The sequence below is a fragment of the Capra hircus genome, chromosome 2, assembly GCF_001704415.2.
Source record: "Capra hircus breed San Clemente chromosome 2, ASM170441v1, whole genome shotgun sequence".
Taxonomy (NCBI): Eukaryota; Metazoa; Chordata; class Mammalia; order Artiodactyla; family Bovidae; genus Capra; species Capra hircus.
Window position 1 is genome coordinate 4,738,542 of NC_030809.1, and position 20,408 is coordinate 4,758,949.

A 20,408-nucleotide genomic window follows, 5' to 3' on the forward strand; every position below is an offset into this window, starting at 1 on the left:
TACTTCTTGGGAACTGGGGCAGCAATCTCTTTCTTCTGTAACTGCTTCCAGCTGAGATGGCTGTAGTCCTGCCTCGTAGCCAGAAGTCTCTCTCCACATGATCTGCATATAGGCATTCTGTGCCCAAAGCCGACACTCACCCTCGTGGTAACAATTTAGCCTGAAACTATTTGACCCTGTCGGAGAGGAAGCAGAGATCGAAACAGGAGGCCCAGCAGGATGGTCATCACCAGGCCCCAGAGAAGGAAGGCAGAATTGGGTTGGGGGCTTCAGGGTGTGATTTCTTCTGATCCATTGATGGTGAGGTAATAGGGCAGTGCTCCGGGTGTCTAACAGTCAGCCTGAAGTCACCATCCTCCACCTGCATGGGGGCCCCAGTTCTCAAAGATATTGCTATGCATGTTTGTTGGGTGGGCACCAGGCTCTTGCCCAGGACTCCACCACCGCTTGGCTACACTTCCCTTGTTTCTGTGCTTCCTCCCTTCCCTTATCAGCAGCTGTTGCATGGGGGCCCCAGTTCTCAAAGATATTGCTATGCATGTTTGTTGGGTGGGCACCAGGCTCTTGCCCAGGACTCCACCACCGCTTGGCTACACTTCCCTTGTTTCTGTGCTTCCTCCCTTCCCTTATCAGCAGCTGTTTGAATCTGAGTTCCAGAGAACTCAGGAAAGGTCAGGGAGGCCGAATGAAGCCTATACCCTGCAAGGATATAGAGAAATAGAGGACACAGAAGGGATTTGTATTCCGAAGGCCCACAGGGTCCTGCTCAGTTTTAATTCAGGGAACTGGGTCACTATGGCTCGGGCAACTTCCTGTCAAAATGTGGCACGATGCTGCCTCAATTTGAAGAATAGACTCTGAACTGTAAGGTTTTCTGAGTTGCAAGTCCTGGATCCGAGTCTTATATGATTAAAACCTCAATCCCTTGGTCTGCCATGTTGGTGTGACCGACCCAATTAAAGGTAGTTGGAGGAGTGACAACTGGAATTTTAATAGAGTGAATCTCATTTCTTTTCAGGGAGAGTAAGCCTGAAACCCAGTCTGGAGCAGGTATTTTGGGGAAACTCATCTAAGTAGGTTTTAACTTTAAATGTAATATTAACATACAGATGAAAGGTGCTATTGGTCATCATAGATGCCTCCTCTTTTTGCTTTAAATGTAATATTAACATACAGATGAAAGGTGCTATTGGTCATCATAGATGCCTCCTCTTTTTGCTTTAAATGTAATATTAACATACAGATGAAAGGTGCTATTGGTCATCATAGATGCCTCCTCTTTTTGTGAGTGTATGATCTAAAGCAATTTCCTTGTCTAAAAATGTAACAGTTACAAGAGGAGGCCTTTAAAAAGGAAGGTTGTAGTTACTAGCTGCCAGCAGACATTGTTCTGAGAACATCTCGTGGCATCCAAGGCTGACACAGCTCAGAAAGCAATTTCTTAGCAATACAAGGACTAGCCTTAAATTACAAACACAGTGTCATCTAGTTATTTCTTTGGATGTCTGAATCATAGTTACTCCATCTTTACTTTTAATTGTAATATTCTCCTTAATAGCCAAAGCAGATGTCACCATTAACGATGTTAGTATTTCTCTAGATGTGAGAAGATGCTAGAATTGGAACTCATAAAGTCTTCTCCTGGAAATATCTCACTATTTGAAGGCCTCTTCCAGTTTTTCCCAGAGCACCAAGGGCCTCATTCCTGATCTCTACCCTGAACTACTTTCAAGAGGGTGTTGAAGGTCAGCGGCTGCAGTAATTTAACCCTTGTAGAGGCAGATGACAAGTGCCAGTTTCCAGTCAGTGGATTCCCTTCATGGTCATAAATTTGACCATAGTTTAAGGAGGGGGCATTTCATGACCATTTTGTCCCACGGTGCTGGGAATGCTTACTCCCAGGTCTGGCAAAGATTTTTTTGACAGGCCACTCCCATTAACAGTGCCAAAAAGCTCCAGACCACCTGTCTTTACTAGCCTATTATGATACAGAAAAATATTCCCTCTTGTTGCTTCTCCCCATATCTAGAATTAGACACTGTTATAACTATGATCTCATATGGATCTACATGTCATCATTTTATCAGAGGCTCAGTCAAACATTTGGTTATGTAGGAAATAGCAATTTTATAAAACAGATAAAATACAAATAACATAGCTAGCAGTGTTAGTAAAGTCATAAGAATTAAGCCAAAACTTTCATTAGGTGTAGCCCAATATATTCCAGGTCATCTAATTTAGTCTATTCTATACCAATCCTTATCTTTCAAGGAAATTATGTACTGGCATTGCCCATAAAGAAGATCCCCTGGCGGGAGGCATAGGAACCCACTCTAGTATTCTTGCCTGGAGAAGCCCCATGGACAGAGGAGCCTGATGGGCTACAGCCCATAGGGACGCAAAGAATTGGACACACCTGAAACAACTGAGCGTGCATTGTCCACAAGGCACACAGTCCAATCCTAGTGGGACTAGACTGATTATCCTTAGTATGATTTAATTGTTCCCAACATGGAGGAAACTTTAAACTTAAATTACCATAGCCTGGTGTTTTCTACATAAATCCATCCCATAATTATGGGAGATTTTATTGCTTGGCTGAAACTGCTTGTTGGTCTGATTGAGCTTGATTCACAGAAGAAAACTCATATTTATGGCCAGAGTCAGAGTAAGCATTATGAACTGACGAGGTGAGGGGATTCTACCTAGTAATATCAATAGTGACCTGAACATGACTGGTGGGGCACGCGTTGGTCAGCCAAAATGGATTCCAATGAGGAGGATTCTGAGAGGTTGGTAGGACACGTGGTGTCTCCTTTGGACCGTTCCCGAATTCTTCTGGCTGGTGGTGACTTGTTAGTTCCGTGTTCCTTACCAGGATGTGTCGTAAAATAACTCACAATAGTGGTTACCGGCCGGGGTGAGCAGCTTCGGTCAGTGATTCCTCTAATACAGTGGTTAAGAATGAAGGTTCTGAACTTAATCTCTGTGTTTCAGTGAGTAGCTAGTTCAGCTCGTGAAAGCTCATTTACTAACCTAGGATAATGGTTAAGAGCGTACGCTTCCGGCTTGGGCAAGTGGGGTTCATAATCCCAACTCTGCCACTTGTCTGCACGTGACCATAGGCAAGCTGCTTAGTCTCTATGCTTTTCCCCCCAACTTCTGTCTGATAAAGTTGGTCCTAAGGGTGCCTACCTCAGGGTACAGGAGCCGAATGAACGCAGCTGTCGCTGTGCTGATGATGGCGGTTCGCACAGACCTTTCTTCATTCCAGTCCATAAAATCTTGATGTTTGCCTGCCAGGCTCTATCGAAATTTCTAAAAATTCTACCCAATATTGCCTAACAGATACTCTCCATTGCATTGCATCTTTAAAACAGCCTTGCAAAATCAGGATGTTTTAAAACAACCTTGGGAAATAAGAATCTGTAACCCTGTCTTACAGATAAGGAAACTGCAGCCTCAGACATAAAATCACTTTCAAAGCCGTACCGCCAGGACTTAACCTTGTATCCAGCTTCTCCAAGGCCAAGGCCTTTCCAGTCTGCCTCATATTCAGAAAGATTAGTCTGGGGTTTGGGAGCTTATTGAACAAATCCAGATGGGAAAGCTTGGTGAGAATGCCCCCTCCCCCTTCCACACATACGCCAGCTGTCTGCCTGCCCTAGGCCTTCCACAAGATGTCTTTTTAGGTTTCATGCAAATGCAGGTTTTGTGATGGGCCAGAAGTTAATTGAGGAGACAGAATGAGTGAGGGTTGGACAATTAGCGGCTCAAGTGACCTGAGATAGGGAGCCAGAGGGGCTCTGGGAAGGAGAGCAGTAGTCTTGGAGGACACGGAGTCTGCAAAGAAGAGAACTGAGATTCAACCAGCCCGGAGCTGATGCTGGAGACCAAGGCCTGCGGAAACAGTTGTAGGTCTTCTAAGAGGCGGTTCCAGACTGTGGCACCGGGGCTGACCCCAGCCCTGTCGTTTACTCTTGCAGGTTTGAACATGTGGCTTTACCTCTCAGAGGCTGCAAAAGGGCTGCTAGTAACCTTTGGTAAGGGAGAAGTATCAGTGCACCAGAATCTCAGCTCCATGGCTGGTTAGATTGGCGCTGCGTGGACTTTAGTCCTGAAGTCTCGGTTTCCTTGTTTGCAGTTCTCAGCTGTGTGGGATTATTGCAAGGCTCCGGTGAGATGATTTTCTGGTGAGACTTTTTCTGATCTCCCTATTTAAAACTGCAAAAAAAAAAAAAAAAAAAAAACCCAACCCAAACAACAACAAAAACTCCCCTGCAAATACCACCTCTCCTCCCTGCCTTGTATTTCTCCATCTCATTTACCATTACCTACTGATTTCACTGATTTTCCTGCATTATCCACTGATTGTACTTGTTTTCTTGTTGTCTGCTCACCCCACCAGCAGTGATGTGCCCCTGGTATATAGTAGGTGCTCAATAAGCAGTGGTCAAGTGAAGATTGGTTGATAACGTATAGGGAAGGCCCTAGGGTATATAGGGGATGTTGAGGCCGTGTTAGTTGGATCTTAAAGATGCTGGGCAGAGGCAGCAGGACAGCTCGCTTGGAGCCTGGATTTTAGGGTGGTGTCTGGACCCGCTCTGGCCACAGCCTGCAGGAAGTGAGCCCTGTAGGAGAGCCCTGTAAAGCCGGATGGGCCTGAGTACTGGGGCTTCTCATGGAGCCCAGACCTCAGGGCAAACAGGAAGCCCACGATGCTAGGCTTCCCTGCTTTCTCTAGCTTTTTTAACCGCTCTGATTGCCCTGTGCAGGCGTGCTCAGTTGCTCAGTCGTGGCCTCCTTTTTGTGGCCCCATGGACTACAGCTTGCCAGTCACTCTGTCCATGGAATTGTCTAGGCAACGATACTGGAGTGGGTTGCCGTTGCCTCCTCCAGGGGATCCTCAGCTCAGGGATCAAGCCTGCATCTCCTGCGTCTTTGCCACTGGGCCATCTGCGAAGCCCTCTGATTGCCCCTAAGTGGAGCAAACTACCTCCAAGAAAGGCCAGTCCCAGCACCGTCCTTACCATCCAAGGCACAGGGATTGGAGTCACACAGATCCAGGGGCATGGCCCTGCCCCTCTGTAGCAGTTGGGAGAGCCGCTACACCCCTCTAAGTCTCTATTTCCTTCTCTGTGAAATGGGTGCAGCAGTTTCCCCCTTGTAGGCCAGGCTCCTAGGGCTTTGTGTAAAATATAGTGAAAATGTGTTTGGTGACCTAGCATCATTAGACCAAAGGGTCTAGAAGCCTGATTGTACCTGTGGCCCTCAGCACAGGACCAGGCACGTAGTAGACACTTGGAACCAGGTGGTCAAAGAGTTGTTAAACTCAACTGACAACAACCTGTTGGAAGCGGAGGGTCTGAGTCTTGCATGTAGAAGAGTTTTTAGGCAAATCCTCTCCATGGACTTTCTACAATTCTACTAGTTAACAGATTCCACGAAGACCTAACTTGTATTGGTTGGCCTCATTTTATCATCCATTGAAACTTACTGATCCATCTTTAACTCGTTTGCAAGATTTTTTCCTTTGATAGCGACAACTAGCTGAGTGACATGATGTGGTTGTTTACAATGTAAGCAGCTGAGGAAAATGGGCTACCATGGAGTTCTGAGCTCAGGCTCTATGTTCCAAGTAACAGAAAATCCAAAGTAAGCAATACGGGGAGGTAATTAGCTCATATAACTTGGATATTCAGAGGTAGGCTTCAGGCATGGCTGTATCCAGGGGCTCAAGCAGTGTCATCAAAGATTCAGATTCTCTGCATCTCTCTATTCCACCTTCTGAGAGCTTGCTTTATCATCAGGCTCCACACAGTGCACCTCCCCATTGCCCCACACCCTCATATCACACCATCCAGGTGGGGAGAGTCTTCCAACTTCAGCCATCGGGACCCACCTGCAGCTGCTGGAGGTAGGACTGACTCAGACCACTTGGCTGAAAAAGGGAGAGTCGCTTCCCTAGGGAACTCAGCAATATCGTTCGGAAGGGAGAATGGATTCTGTCTGGGTGGCCAAAAATGACAGCAGATGTCCACCACAGTCCTCAGAAGGGGAAGCAGCAAAAAGCAGTAGAAATATCTGATAGCACTTGACAGTTTGCAAAGTTCCTTCCCTCTCAAGAAGCTGTTTCTGGAAGTGGAATGGCATTTATTGTCCCAGCTTTTCAGATGAGAGAAAAGCCCTCGAGTGACCAGCCACAACTCTGACTGGTAACTCAGCTGTCACCACGCATCTCAGCCCCTTTGTGTAAACTTATAAACCCAAAGGGGTGACCCGGGAGGGAGGGGGCCAGTGTGACTGAAACCCCTCCCTTAACTGCCTGTTCCAGATAGGAGAGGTCCCGAGGAGGCTGCAGTCAGGTGGAGGCCAGGAGGAGCCGGTCTGGGGACAGAGGCAACAGCCTGACGTGAGGACCGGTCACGGGGCTGGACGCACGCACAATGGGAGCCCTGCTTTGCTCACTGCCAGGACTCTGCGACACGTGCGCGTGCGCGCGCGCACACACACACACACACACACACACACACATCACATGGCACACTGATGCCGGGCTCCCTGTACTGGGGGTGGCGGAGGCATCGGCATCTGCTGTCCGTGATGGTGCCTCTGATGGAAGTTGTCCTGCATGTGACTGGGCTGGGGCTGCCAGTGCCCTGGATATGGAGCCAGACATGCCTGGCCTGCATCCCAGCTCTCCCACGTGGTTGCAGTGTGACCCTGCACCCCCCGCCCCCTCTCTGAGCCTCAAGTTTTCTCTTCTGACCCGAGCTGGTAATTCCTACCTGGCTGGGTTCTGAAAGGTTGAACAAAAAGCTCCCGGTGCGTAGTCGGTGCTTCAGTCATTGAGCTTCTCCCCTTCCCTCTTCACAGTGGTCCTCCTGTTGACAGCTGTGTGACCCTGGCTGAGTTACTTAACTTCTCTGTGCAGTGGGAGCAGCGATTGCCCGTACCGTGTGCTGTGAGGATTAGACGAGGGAAGGCCTGGAAAGCGCTTAGTGCCTGGCACCCTTGTTATCACTTCTCCTTCTAGCTAACAGTTACTTTGGGTGTTTAATATGGGCCAAGCCCTGGGTCTTTGTCTTACTGTTTGTTGTGAAATTCGTTCTGATGAAAGCCCAGTGATCCAGGTACGCACTGTGATGGTTGCCGTTGGACCCGTGAGAAAACTGAGGCCCAGAAATGGCAAGTGACGTGCCCGAGGTCACAAAGCCAGCAAGCGATGGGGGCTCTGCTCAGCCGTGCACCCCTTGGTTGGGACCCTCACCTCTGCAGGCCCATATTTTCTGCCCGAGGTGCAGGGTGCATTCCCGCCCTCCCAGAGTCAGCAGGGATATCAAATGCAGGAGTGCAAGGAGCCTCCATCCGCTGGAAGGTTCCCTGGGAATGTGAGGAGCGCTGTTATTGTGGGCCTGGGGCAGTGAGACCTGTCTCTGGGAATATCCATGCCCTTCCTGTTCCGACGGGAGCCAGGCATTCGAGAAACCAGACACACGCCACCGGGGATACTGCTTGTGTTGGCTGCCACCCAGAAGGTTACTAGTTCATGGCCCATTTCTCTGAAGTCCAGAGCCGCCTCAGCCCCCCCAGCTTGCAGGGCCTGTGTGGGCCGTCTGTGGAATGGAGGTTTCTTCTCCTCAGGGAAAGCTGCCAGGGCACGTGGCGCAGTGGGGGCAGGCAGGGAGGGCAGCCACGGTGGTCCAGGGTCCTGTAAGAGGGCCGGCCAAAGTGGGGGATGGTGGGGGAGGAGGGGTGTGTCCAGGGCTGGAGATGGGCCTCCAACCAAAGTCCGCCCCTCCCCCCAACCCCGCACACCCTGGGTGGTCCCCTCTGCTGGACAGGCCTCCTGGGATCAAAGACTCGGACTCAGCCACTCTCGGACTCAGCCACTCTCGGTGTGACCTGGGGCAAGTCATCTCACCTGTCTTTGATGAAGTCGGGGTAAGAAGCCCTCCCGCAGGGGCTGAGGTGCACATTCAGGAAGAGCGTATTGTGAGTGTGAGTCGTGTGAGTCAAATGGTAGCTGTGTCTATTCCATTAATCCACACACACATCACGTACACATTGCAGGTAGGAAAGACGTGGTTTGTTTCTAGCCTTACTGATTGCTCTAGGAGTTTACACTTGGCCCCGGCAGACAGGAGCATCCATAAGCGATGTTGAATTCTTGACTTGGTCGCTTTCTGGCTGTGTGATCTTGGATAAGGTGCTTAACCTCTCTGTGCTTGTTTTGTTACCTGGAAGTGGGGTGTATGGCATCACCGACTCAATGCACATGAGTTTGAGCAAGCTCCGGGAGTTAGTGACAGACAGGGAGGCCTGGTGTGCTGCAGTCCACGGGGTCGCAAAGAGTCGGACACGACTGAGTGACTGAACTGAACCGAAGCTGGGTGTAATCATAGTGCCTACCTAGTAAGCTGTTGTGGAGACTGAATGAATTAATATAGGTAATGCTCAGAACAATGTCTGCACACAGTAAGAGCTATGAAAAGATATGCTATTTTTATCACAGGTATAATGACCAAGTATGTAAAATAAGGATTTTTCTAGAATAGGCTCAATTTGAAATGTTCTTTTCAGTTGGCAGGAACCACTAACGTTTGGAATTCCAGGACACTGGCATCCATGCTGTGCCTCACAGACTGCCCTGTGCTTCCCAAAATAGTGCCGGAAGTCTTAGCTGGTTGGTGGCCTGTTCCTTCTGTTGACTGCTGTGTGGCCCTGGGGAGGTTGCACACCCTCTCTGTGCCTCTTGTTTCTTGTCCGCTGTGAGAGTAAGCATGGGACAGCTCGTCTCCTGGCACCAGAGAGGCTCCCGCTGCAAGAGTGCTGAGTAGGATGCAAACACCTCGGATGTAAAACACTTCCCCCTTCCCCACGCCACTCAGCTCCCAGGCTTGGCCCCAAACAAGGTGGCTTGGGAACATGTCCTTCCCATGGGAGGGGGGAGCCTGTGTGGGAGCATCCCGGACCCTCCTCTGCCCAGGCTCCCGGGCACGGCGTCTCTGAGCCCTGCCCTCTCCCTCCCCCACTTCCCTGCTGCCAGCTCGCCTCTCTCCAGGTGAACCTTGACTGGCTTCAGTCCTTTGCCCGCGGAGCCAGTGTGTGGCACCTAGACTGGGCCAGGTGCCCCAGAGAGCTGCAGAAAAACCTCCAGCTCTAGAACTCAGACCCTTGAGGCTTTTGGTTCCAGCTCTGCTGTGTGGCCTTGGGCGAGCGGCAGACCATCTGAGCTTCAGAGTCCTCATCTGTGAAAGGTCAACAAGAGGCATGTAAATCAGGTGGGGCCTGTCGAGCTCCTGTTCTTGACCCTGCTGCCCTCAGGGAGCAGAGCCCTCTGTGTGGTCTGTCCTGGCTGACTTTGTCCTCTGTCACCAACGGACCTCTATATGCCACATTGCTGCCTCCTTGCCTTTGCATTTTTGGGTTCCCCTGTACGGAGCGCTCGCTCTCTCTATTCGTTTTAACCCCACCATCCATCCAGCCTGGCTCTCCTCCTCCCCACTCCATGGAAGCTTCCCCACTGACCCAAGGTGGTCTGCTTCTTCCTTCTTCAGGAGGAAAAGGAAGTGGCAGGCCACCAGCTGGGTGGTTTGTCTGTGAGAGAGAGACAGACAGACGGATCTGGCCCTCAGGACACGAGGCACCCCTTGTCTCTAGGAACTGGAACCTCCATATCTTAACTAACTCCTCCCCCGGCTGGAGGTGCCCAGTAGCCGGGCAGGCTTTTCAGTTTCTGGAGTCTTGGAGCGAGAAAGACCTCCTGGACCTCCCAGGCGGGCAGGTCTGTGGTGTGCCCAGGGGGAATGACCTCCGGCTGAGTGGGCAGGGAAGGGTCTGTCCGTTCTCGGTGCCAGCCTCTCGCCGGCCCACTGGCCTCCAGGTCCGTCCCTGCGCTGCCCAGTGGCCGCGGCTGCCGGGTGATTCTCACTGCCCGCTTGCCACATCCCAGGCTCTGTTTAAGCCTTTCTGTGTACTAACTCATACAATCCTTACAATGACCCTATGGCTTCTGTTGTCTCCCACTTTGCCGACGAGACTCCTGAGGCTCCAGGGGTGGGCTCACTGGCCCTGAGAGCCCCCCACCCTGGCTTCAGAGGAGGGATCTGAACCTGGAGCCCTGGCTCCAGGGCTCGCTTCCTGCTGCCGAGCCGCCTCCTCCATCATTCAGCATTGACCTGCCACCCTCCCACCCACCTACCCACATTCCTGCCCGGCCGGCCAGCTGTGCGCTGGGCTCTGCCAGCCACGGGGCGGCCGCCATCCACAGAACAAGATCCCTGCTCGCTAGGAGCTCACCCCGTGGTGAGGAGCGACCACCCATGGGTCTCTAAGACTCTGATATACGTGCTCCAGGTCTTGAGCACCCGGCTTCTAGGGCAGGAGCTGTAACTGCCGCCAGGTCCTGGGCGGGGTGCTGGGCAGCCCAGCAGAGCTGAGGTCGAGGAGGGAAGGGTGATGGGAGGACTTCATTGGGTGGACAGCAGGGAACATTCGAGACCTATTCCAGACCAGGGAACGCAGTGTGCAGAGGGGCTGAGGCTGGAGGTGCCTGGGTTGGGGCGGGTGGAGGTGGTGGTGGAGAGACAGCTGGCATCTTTTTACAGCTCTGAGGGTGCCACGGCTTGGCAGCAGGCAAGGCTGACACCAAGCCTCCCCAGGCACTCCCGTGTCTGTTTTCTGCCAAGATGGGGTGCTGTCAGCAGCGGCTAGAGGTCTCACTCTATGCCAGCACCTGGCCTGCCACCCTCCCAGGGAAGTCTGTCCTTGGGTCTGACCTGCAGCCCACTCTGACCACCGCACATTCCTTCCAGAGCCCTTCACCCGGAGGCTGCTTTATGGCAACAACCGTAAATAACTTCCGTCCTGAATGAATAAACGCCCAGCCAGCAAGGCTTGCCAGAGACGCTGGGCTTGGCTGCGAGAGCGATTCCGTGTCCCCTCTCTCTGACCCTGCAGCTGAAATGTTCCTAGGCTTATCTTCGGTGGCTCCCTCTCTCCAGGCAGCTGCTGCAGCCCCGTCTGGTGGTACCAGACCCCCTCCAGCTCCCATCCCATTCCTCACACCGCCCCTGCCCCGCCCCCCGGAAGCACCGGGAACAGTTAGGCCTTCTCTTCAGCCACAGTTCCTTGAAAAAGCCAAGAAGGCCCAGCTGATAGCCCAGAGGCACTGGCTGGTTCTGACTGATCTCGGTGCATGTCTATGGGGAGGAGGAGCTGGGAGACCCAGGGTAAGTCTTTTATCTTCTTTAGGCCTTAGTCTTCCCATCTGGGCAATGGGATCATCTCTAAGGCAATGTTTCTCAAACTAATCTGCTCGTGGGATGACTTGCCAGGCTCTGCCCTGGGAGATTCTGAGTAGGTTTGAGGTGGGGGTGGAGGCTAAGAATTAATTAGGTGTGGGGGGGGGGGGAGGTTGTCATGTCTCTTTAATTTCTTTAAAAATGTGAATGCAGCCACCCCCAGGACGCCTTTTCTTTCCCAGTGTTTCCTTAACTCACATATCGGCAGATCTTTCTCACCTAACAGTTCAGGCAAGGTGGGGGCTATTGGCCCCTGGATGAATTTTTACGTGTTTATACACTTTACCCCCCAGAATACTGTAAAGAATACTTCCATCACCCCATAAAGTTCCCTCATACACTTGCCAGGCTATGCACCTCCCTGGGTACCATTTGGAAACAGGACTTTTCCTGCAGTCACCCAGAGTGATTTTTGTGGTCGGGGACACTTGGGAAGATCTGGTCAAAGAACCCTTCCCAGCCCAGACATTGTTGAACTGTGACCGCTAGACTGGGGGCTCCCAAGGACAAATAACTGCCTGCACCAAGCACTGCTAGGGAGCGCACAGTGACACTCCTGAGGCCTCATACTGATTTATTAGGCTGGTGAATAGGGGAGCTATAAAGGGTATCTCGGGCTTTGGAGCTCAGTGGGGGTGGGGAGCACTCCTGGGTGAGCTGCGGTGGGAAGAGTCTGGAACAGGGGTGACCCCTGGGTAGGGCCCACCTGGAGCCCTGTGAAGGCCTGGCTCTGCACCTCCCATCGGTGTAACCCTGGATCCTCTTCACCACGGCCCCCTGGGCCTTTTTTCCCTCACCTGGAAAGGGGGATGATTGTATCTAGCTCTCAGTTAATAAGGATTAAAGTAAGATCAAGTATGGGCTTCCCAGGCGGTGCAGGGGTAAAGAATCCTCCTGCCAATGCAGGAGATGCGGGAGGGGCGGGTCCATCCCCTGGGTTGGGAAGATGTGGGAGGTGCGGGTCCATCCCCTGGGTTGGGAAGATGGGAGAGGTGCGGGTCCATCCCCTGGGTTGGGAAGATGCGGGAGGGGCGGGTCCATCCCCTGGGTTGGGAAGATGCGGGAGGGGCGGGTCCATCCCCTGGGTTGGGAAGATGTGGGAGGGGCGGGTCCATCCCCTGGGTTGGGAAGATGCGGGAGGGGCGGGTCCATCCCCTGGGTTGGGAAGATGCGGGAGGGGCGGGTCCATCCCCTGGGTTGAGAAGATGCGGGAGGTGCGGGTCCATCCCCTGGGTTGGGAAGCTAACCTGGACTAGGAGGTGACAACCTACTCCAGTACTGCTGGCTTCCCTCCTGGCTCAGACAGTGAAGAATCTGCCTGCCGTCTGAGAGACCCAGGTTCGATTCCTGGGCTGGAAAGATCCCCTGGAGAAGGGAATGGCAGCCCACTCCAGTATTCTTGCCTGGAGAATCCCATGGACAGGGGAGCCTGGCGGGCCATAGTTCATGGGGTCACAGGGAGTCGGACACGACTGAGTGCACACAGGCGAGATGAGGTACGTCACATTTCAGTGCTTGGCCTGCCTCTGGGGTCTCCTAAATGGGAGAGAGACGTTGGGAGGAGAAGGCAGCAGCTCTCTGATGCGGGAGCTGACCAGCATTGGGCAGCTGGGGGGTGATGGAGCTGGGACTTGAACCGGACTTGCTGGCTGCGTGACAGCTCAGAACGGCTTTCCTGATAAGCCTCATTTTCCCGCATCTACCCTGCCTATATCATTAGGGTGTGGTGAGGATCTGATGCAAAGTGAGAAAGAAAAAGATTTAAGGGAGTAATGCGATGGGTTTCCTGTTTTCATAGTGAGCCCAGTGGGCTTTCTGTCTCCAGGAGAAGGGTCCCTCCCTTGGCACCAAGAGGGTAAAAGCATCTCCCCCCACCAACCTTGGGTGCTTTGCTCCGTGGCATCTGAGGTGTCCCAGGAGGCTGGACGTATAATCGGAAAAGGCCTGGTCTCTCAGGCACCCAGGCCCCGTGGGTGTGCAGCGCCTTCACCTCTCTGGACCTCAGCTTCTGAATCTATAAGCTGGGAACTATAATCACCATCCTGACTTGAGAGGTTGTCGGAAGCCAAAGGAAAATGAAGGGCTTCCCTTGTAGCTGAGTTGGTAAAGAATCTGCCTACAATGCAGGAGACCCGGGTTTGATTCCTGGGTTGAGAAGATCCCCTGGAGAAGGAATTGGCAACCCACCCCTATTCTTGCTTGAAGAATCCCATGAACTGTAGCCTGCCAGCCTCCTCTGTCCACGGGATCGCAAGAGTCGGACACAACTTAGCAACCAAACCACCACCACCAAAGAAAAATGAAAAGGGAGTTGGGGGCACTTGGGAAGCAGGAAAGGCCCCTCTAGGCAGGTGGCGGTTTAGCGCCCTCGAGCCTGTGTTGCTGCCTCTCTGGTGATGGCTGGGTTTGCACCCCTGGCTGAGGCTTGACTGAAGCCTTCTTGCCGCCCTGCAGGGCTGGTACAATCTCAGACCTGAAGCAGTGCTGGGGTTGGGGTTACAGCTGTGATGGCCAGTAGATCCGGGTTCAAATTCCAACTCCATCATTACACCTCTGAGCATCTGTTTTTCCTTCATCTGGAAGTGCTCAGTAAGAACAGTTGCTCTCATTCTGGATGTGGGTTCACCTCTCTGGCTGATTCAGAGCAGACACAGGTTCCTGGGCGTGGAAATGGGTTGGAGCGGCAGCTAGTGCTGGGAAAAAACAATTGTGCAATTTGTCCCTCCCCCGTGGCCTTTTCCCCTTTGGCACCAGTGGGTTTGCCTTCTGGGTCTATGAGTCTGTTTCTGTCTTGTGGGCGGGTTCGTTGGTACTGTTGTTTTGAATTCCACTTGTAGGCAGTGTTGGATGGTGTTTGTCTGTATCTGACTTGCTTTGCTTGGTATGATGGTCCCTGGGTCCATCTGCGTTGCTGTGAGTGGCATGGTTTCATTTCTTTATGGCTGAGTGATATTCCTCTGTGTGTGTGTCTGTGTGTGTATGTGTGTGTGTGTGTGTGTGTGTGTGTGTGTGTGTACCACATTTTCTTTATCCATTCATCTGTTGATGGACATTTGGGTTGCTACCATGTCTTGGCTATACATTTCTTTTTAAGTTTTTAGGAATTCTCTTTTGGCAAAGCAGAATCATCCAATACATTAGTGTTTAAAAAAAAGAAAAAAAGATCATGACCCCAGGTAGGGGTTCCTTTCCTTCTGTGCTTTTATCCCACAAGGTGCCCAGCACAATGACGGACACATAGTAGGTGCTTTTCCTATCCTAGCTGGTCAAGAATCTCCAGGAAAACAGAAGGTGTCTGTCCTGTTCCCCACTGAGTCCTTAGTACCTTGAATAGAGCCGGGTACCCAGCAGGTGCTCAGTAATGTTTGGGCGTGAAGGAGGAAGGGCCAGGCCTCAAGTAGGGGTGGACTAGCCTGGGGGAGGAGAGCCTCGGGGATTGTCCCTCCTCCCGTTTCACCCCTCCCGGGCTAATCCCCAAAGATTAACCCCAAGGAGCAAAGCCAGGTCAGGGCCACTGACCCAGGGCTTTGGAGCAGGTGTCCAGGGCTCGTGTGACTGAGTGTTCCGGGTTGTGGTGGCTGCTCCGTGGGGCCCTCTTGGCTCAAGATGGCCCTGCTGTCCCCCACCCTGGACCTGGTCCTCACAGCGGTCCTCAGCCTCCTCCTCCTGGTGCTGACCTTGGCCTTGGTGTGCTTCTTCACCCGTCTGGCCCGGCCCCTCAGGTAGGGCTCGCCCCAGGCTGACTCCCGCCCTGCCAGAGGTCCTGCCCTAGATTCGTGTGGCTTCTGTTTGCTCTTGTCGGGGGGAAGGGTGGGCACTGGTCGCTCTCCCTCTCCGTGGTGGGGAAACCGAGGCCCCAAGAGGTTGAGTCCGCTGGAGACTGAATTGCGCTTGACCACGGACTAGCTGAGAGCCTTTGCTCAGATTCCTGAACGGTAAGACGGGATCTAACAGCACTTGTTAAGTGGGAACACAGATATACACTGTTGTTAGCACAGGGCTGGATCCGAGTGCCCAAGAAGCGCTAGTGATTTGTATCAGTCCTGTTACTCTGTCGTTTGTCCTGGACCTTCTGAGGCCCGATCCAGGGCTGGCTTTCTGCCCAGCTTCAAGGGGCTCCAGGGCCCTCTGTCCCAGGATGCTGAGTCAGTCCTCAGGACCAAAGCCCAGCCTCCGCTTCCTCCCCTAACCTACCAAGTAGCTGCTCCTCCTGCAGGGCTGAGCCCAGCCAGGGCTTCTGCACGCTTGCTGTGCATAATCAGAGCACGTAGCTGGGAGCCTGGCAGAGATAGTCTGGCTGGGAGGTGGGGGGCGGGGGTGGTGGGGGGGCTGGCACACATCCCGAGGCTCCATTCTGAACTGGTAGAGCGCTGGCAGAGGGTGGTGGGCAGCCAGGGTCCCTGCAGCCGCAGACGGAGCCCCACGGAGCCCATCGCCCAGGGCCACCCACCCGGAAGTGGACTTGGAGCCTCTGAGTCCGGGTGGGGGCTGAGAGGAGGAGCCAACGAGGGTGACTGGCCCTGGGGTTTCCTAGGAGACCCTGGTTTCCTAGATTCTTGCCTCCTCTCCTTCCCAGGCTGAGGCAATGGGGAAAAGGCACCTGTTTGTCTTCAGAACAGACCTTTCTCAAAGCCACAGCCCTGGGGCCAAAATTCAGAGCATTCCATCCTGAATCATGGGACTTTGCATCTTAGCGTTTACAGAGCCAGTTCTGTGTGCACGGGGTTGGGAGTCAGCAACGGGGCAGAGGTGGGTCTTCACTCTCACAGAGCATCAGGCCAGCAGAGGAAAGAGACAAGAAGAGCCAGGCAGGGCCGGCTGAGCCTTGGAGAGCTCCTGGGGCCTCCTTCACTTTCTTTTTTCCTCACTGATGTGTGTGCTGTGGACTGTGGTGCAGACGGTTGAGTGAGTCCTATCCCTCAATGTGTGGGCTTCTATCATGAGCTCAGGTTTTGCTTTATTTGTTCTTATTCCCTTCATCCCTGCTCCCCAGTACCAGTCCCAACCGTTCTCCAAATGTCTTCATGCCAGTATGCTTTAAACTTCAGAGTGGGACATGGCTTATCGACTAAACACCAACAACCATCATTAAGAGTCACGATATATACTCCCGGATCGGCTTCCGTCACTCAACCTCACCTTCACAGGAGGCATCCCTGTTGATGTATATTCTTCTCAATTATTCGTTCTCATCGTTGTGTAGATTTCCTTCTCGTGAACCCATACAATGCATCTATCCGTCTCACCAAAGATGGGCAGAGTTTTGAGGCCATTATGAACAGGGCTGATGTGAATGTTCTTACAAACGTCTTTTGATGAACACATGTGCATTTTTGTTGAGGCTCAATGGGTCAGAGGGCGTATGTATGGTGTCCCCTTGGTAGATGCCATCGGTTTACCACAGTGGTTGTACCAATCTATGCCTACCAGCGGTGAACAGATACTCTGGTAATCCCAATCCCTTGCCAACACTTGGACTTTTCCGCACACAAAAAGGGAGGATTTGGGGGTGATTCCTCCCTACCTCCAGCTCTTAGACCACTGAGTTTCGACTGATATAAATGGATACTGTACCAAGCACTGGAGTACAAACAAATAAGGCAAGGTCCCCGCTCTTAGAAGCGCTCCGTGTGGTGGGTGACAACGACCAGGAAGGAATTACTTTCAAAATAGAAGGTACAAGTGACACAGCATTGTAAAGCAACTATACTCCTATAAAAATCAAAAGCAAAACAGAAAAAAGCAGAGAAGCACAGGCTATGATTGTCTTGATATTTTATATCAATTTAACTACTTTTTTTTTCTGATGTTAGAATAGACTCTAGTAATGTTTGGAAACTAAAGTAGACTTAAAGCATTAAGAGTCATCTGAAATCCCACCACGCAGAGTTAAGTGCTGTTAGATGGAGGACACTTTCTTTCAGTCCCGGAGCTTCCCTTCCTGCGCTGCCTCCCCCTGCTCTGCCCCAGCACAGGCTATCCGGCTGGATGACATGTCTGAGGCACGCTGGGTGCTCTGTGGGACGGGGAGCTGGTGAGCCGTGTCTGTGGGCGCCGGAATGCCCCAGGCACCTTTTACTGATTCATTTAGTTTGGCCACACTGAGGGGCATGTGGGATCGAGATCAAACCCATGTCCCCTGTAGTGGGAGCGCAGAGTCCTGACCACTGGACTGCCGGGGAATTGCCCCCATGCGCCTTTTTAGGCTTGAATCAAGAATCAAGATCCCTTTTCCAGGAGTAGGGTGGTTTCTTATGTCGCATGCCACTGTTGTGGTAGGATGTTGTGCTGTTTCCCATAACAAATGAAATAATCATTTTTATCTTGGTTTTGGTGAAAATAGTAACATTATTTTCCAGTGCAACTCTTGCCGTTTAAAATTTCTCATCTTCCAGTAACATGTATACGCAACAGGGTTAGTACATTTCTCAACAGAGTTAGTACACTGCTCAGAAATAGTCATTTACAATCTTAACTACCCGTAGAAAACCACAGTGAACATTCCGGAGTGTCTCCTTTCAGTCCTTTTTAAAAAATAACATTTAAAAAAAATTATAAAGGTAACATCTCAACACAGAAGGAAAATTTGGAAAAACAACAATGAAAAAATAATCAGTCATCTAAAATGTCACTGTCCAAAATTATCGCACTTGTAAGCCAATCTTGTCCTGTATGTCGCTTGTATAGCTTTTATATCTCTTGCCATAAATGACAAGCTGTAGAAGAGATCATTGCAAATATCGTTGTCCTATAAGAGCAAATGTAGGTGTCCCTGTGAGAAAAGGTGGACTCTCTGTTTTATCTCTGATGTACTTGGGACATGGGTAATTCAAGGCTGAAGACGGATGTTCCAGAACAGAGCTTCTCACAGAAGGGTCCGTGAGTCAGCAGCCGCAGCAGCATCCGGGAGCTTGTTAGAAATGCAATTGGGGTCTCCGGGCCAGGGTTGGGGGTACTGGAATCTGTTTCAACAAGCCCTCTGGAAAATTCTGATGCATCCTGCAGCTTGAGAAGCACTATGCAGAAAAGCTAAACTCTGATGGCTTCTGGGCTTCAGATGGGTTGAAAGTGAGCCTTCACTTGAGGAATGAGAAGGGACTAGCTGGCAGCACAGAACTCATTTATGCCTCTAGAGCTCTTTGTGTGGTTAAGCTTCCTGAGGGAGGGACCACTCCGATTTGGCATCCTAATGCCTAGCCTCCTGAATAAGTGGGAAATGAATGAGTCAACAAACAAATAAGTGAATGAACAAATGACCTCTGGAGCTGTGACTTCCATGCCTTTCTTTTTTTTTAATTTCTAGGATTGGAACATCAATTAACTGCTGACCACTGGCAGCCCACCTTTCCCAGCCACATCCATCACACCTCTGGGCTCCAGAGAGAAAGCAGGTCTTGGAGTACGCCATGATTTCACCATTCTTAGTGCTGGCTATTGGTACCTGTCTTGCCAGCTCCTTAGTGCCAGGTAGGACTGGGGGCAAGGGTGGATGGAGTGGGAGGCCTGGTATTGCTGGGATAGGATGAGGGCAGTGTCTATGGTCAGGGTCGTAGAGTCACCCACAGTATTTAAGAGCTGGAAACAAATGTTCAGAGCAGGAAATCCCAGCTACTACATGTGTTTGTGTTGGAAAAGTCAGTCTTCCTTTTATATTATTCTTTAATTGCTGTTTCTAGTCTCTCTTATCTCTAGGAATCTGAAATAGAACTTTTACTCTATAAAGTCTTCTATAAACCCCTGATAGAACATTTCTTTATATTTTGTAATTCTTGCTTTAAAACTCACCTTCAAGGAGTTTTATTCATTTTTTTGTTTTTGCAGTTTATGTTTCCTATTGGAAACTCACATGAAAGTGTTTCCACAGTGTGGTATTCTGTTTGATTCTTCAGTCAATCCTGTAAGAGTGTTTATGTTAATTTCTCAGTTTGGGGCTCTTGCACTTTAAATTCAGGCTCAGATTTGGAGTATTTTGTAATTTGATTTATTTTTTACTATACTGGGTCTTCGTTGCTTTGCACGGGAATTCTCTAGTTGTAGAGTGTGGGCTCGGAGCTGTGGAGCACGGGCTGAGTTGCCTCACAGCATGTAGAGTCTTCCCGGACCAGGGTTCGAACCTGTGTCCCCTGCACTGGCGGACAGATTCTTATCCACTGTGGCACCAGGAAAGTCCTTCAGATTTGGAACTGAGTTCACATTTCATGACTGGCTTTCTCTCTCCAACTCTTCTGTATCTCCCAGGCAAAACATGTACCTGAAAACAGTCTCAACTGTTTCGTGTCTGCTCGGGGACTCCAAGGGTCCCTCAATATCAGCTTAATTTCTGTCTCCTGGGAATTTCCCTTCTGCTCCCTTTTTCTGCCTTCTGCCTTCCTTTTTCAAGCTGTACGCTATGTTCAATTGTTTTTTCCTTCAGCATTTCAGTGTCTGTGGTAGAAGGGGAGTCTTCCTTGGCTCACTCCAGCATGTGACTGGGAGTCCCCCAACTTGCCTTCCCTGAGCCTTGATTTCTCCATCTGCTCGGTGGAGATTCTGATCTCTCCTCCTTAGGGCTGCTGTGGGAATTACAGGGGACAGCCGCAGTGTCAGGCAGGGAGCAGGGGCTCATGGGCAGAATATATTTCAACGGATGAGGAGGTTGGGGTACAGAGAAGGGACTGGCCCTCCCAGGTCACACGGCACGTCCGCAGCAGGCCTGGGGACTGAACCTGAGCTGCCAGGCTCCCGGGCCGTTGCTCCTGCTGTGATCGCATGATGCCTTTCAGTGTGACTGCTGGGGGCCCAACGTCACTCTAGGACTGAGTTCTTGCTTTCTCAGCACTCACAGCCCTCTTGGGTGAAAGACGAGCAGGTGGATGAAACGTGAGAAGATGAAAAAGTGACAAAATGAAAAATCTTCAAATATTCAGCTCTTTAATTTTTCATGTCTGCTTCATTTTAGCCATTCTGATGGGTGTGTAATAGTGTTACATCATGGCCTTTTCCTTTTAAAAAAAAAAATTAGGGGACTTCCCTGGCAGGCCAGTGGTTAAAACTTTACCTTCCAATGCAAGGGGTGTGAGTTTGACCCCTGGTCAGGGAGCGAGCTTAGCTTAGCTTAGCTAA

General features: G+C 51.3%; 1 protein-coding gene across 4 annotated transcripts in view; it reads left to right on the top strand.

Moving 5' to 3' along the window:
* Positions 1–20,408, top strand: part of ALPL (alkaline phosphatase, liver/bone/kidney) — a 65,444-nt gene that overhangs the window by 25,652 nt on the left and 19,384 nt on the right. For 2 of the 4 annotated variants that reach the window (XM_018055232.1, XM_018055210.1), the window contains one exon: positions 18,610–18,773. In XM_018055232.1, coding sequence (XP_017910721.1) covers positions 18,713–18,773 — 61 coding nt within the window. In that variant the 5' untranslated portion in view covers positions 18,610–18,712. Of the gene's footprint in view, positions 1–11,108; positions 11,235–14,889; positions 15,029–18,609; positions 18,774–20,408 lie in introns of those variants that run through there. The other 2 variants (XM_018055220.1, XM_018055238.1) reach the window with 2 other exon arrangements.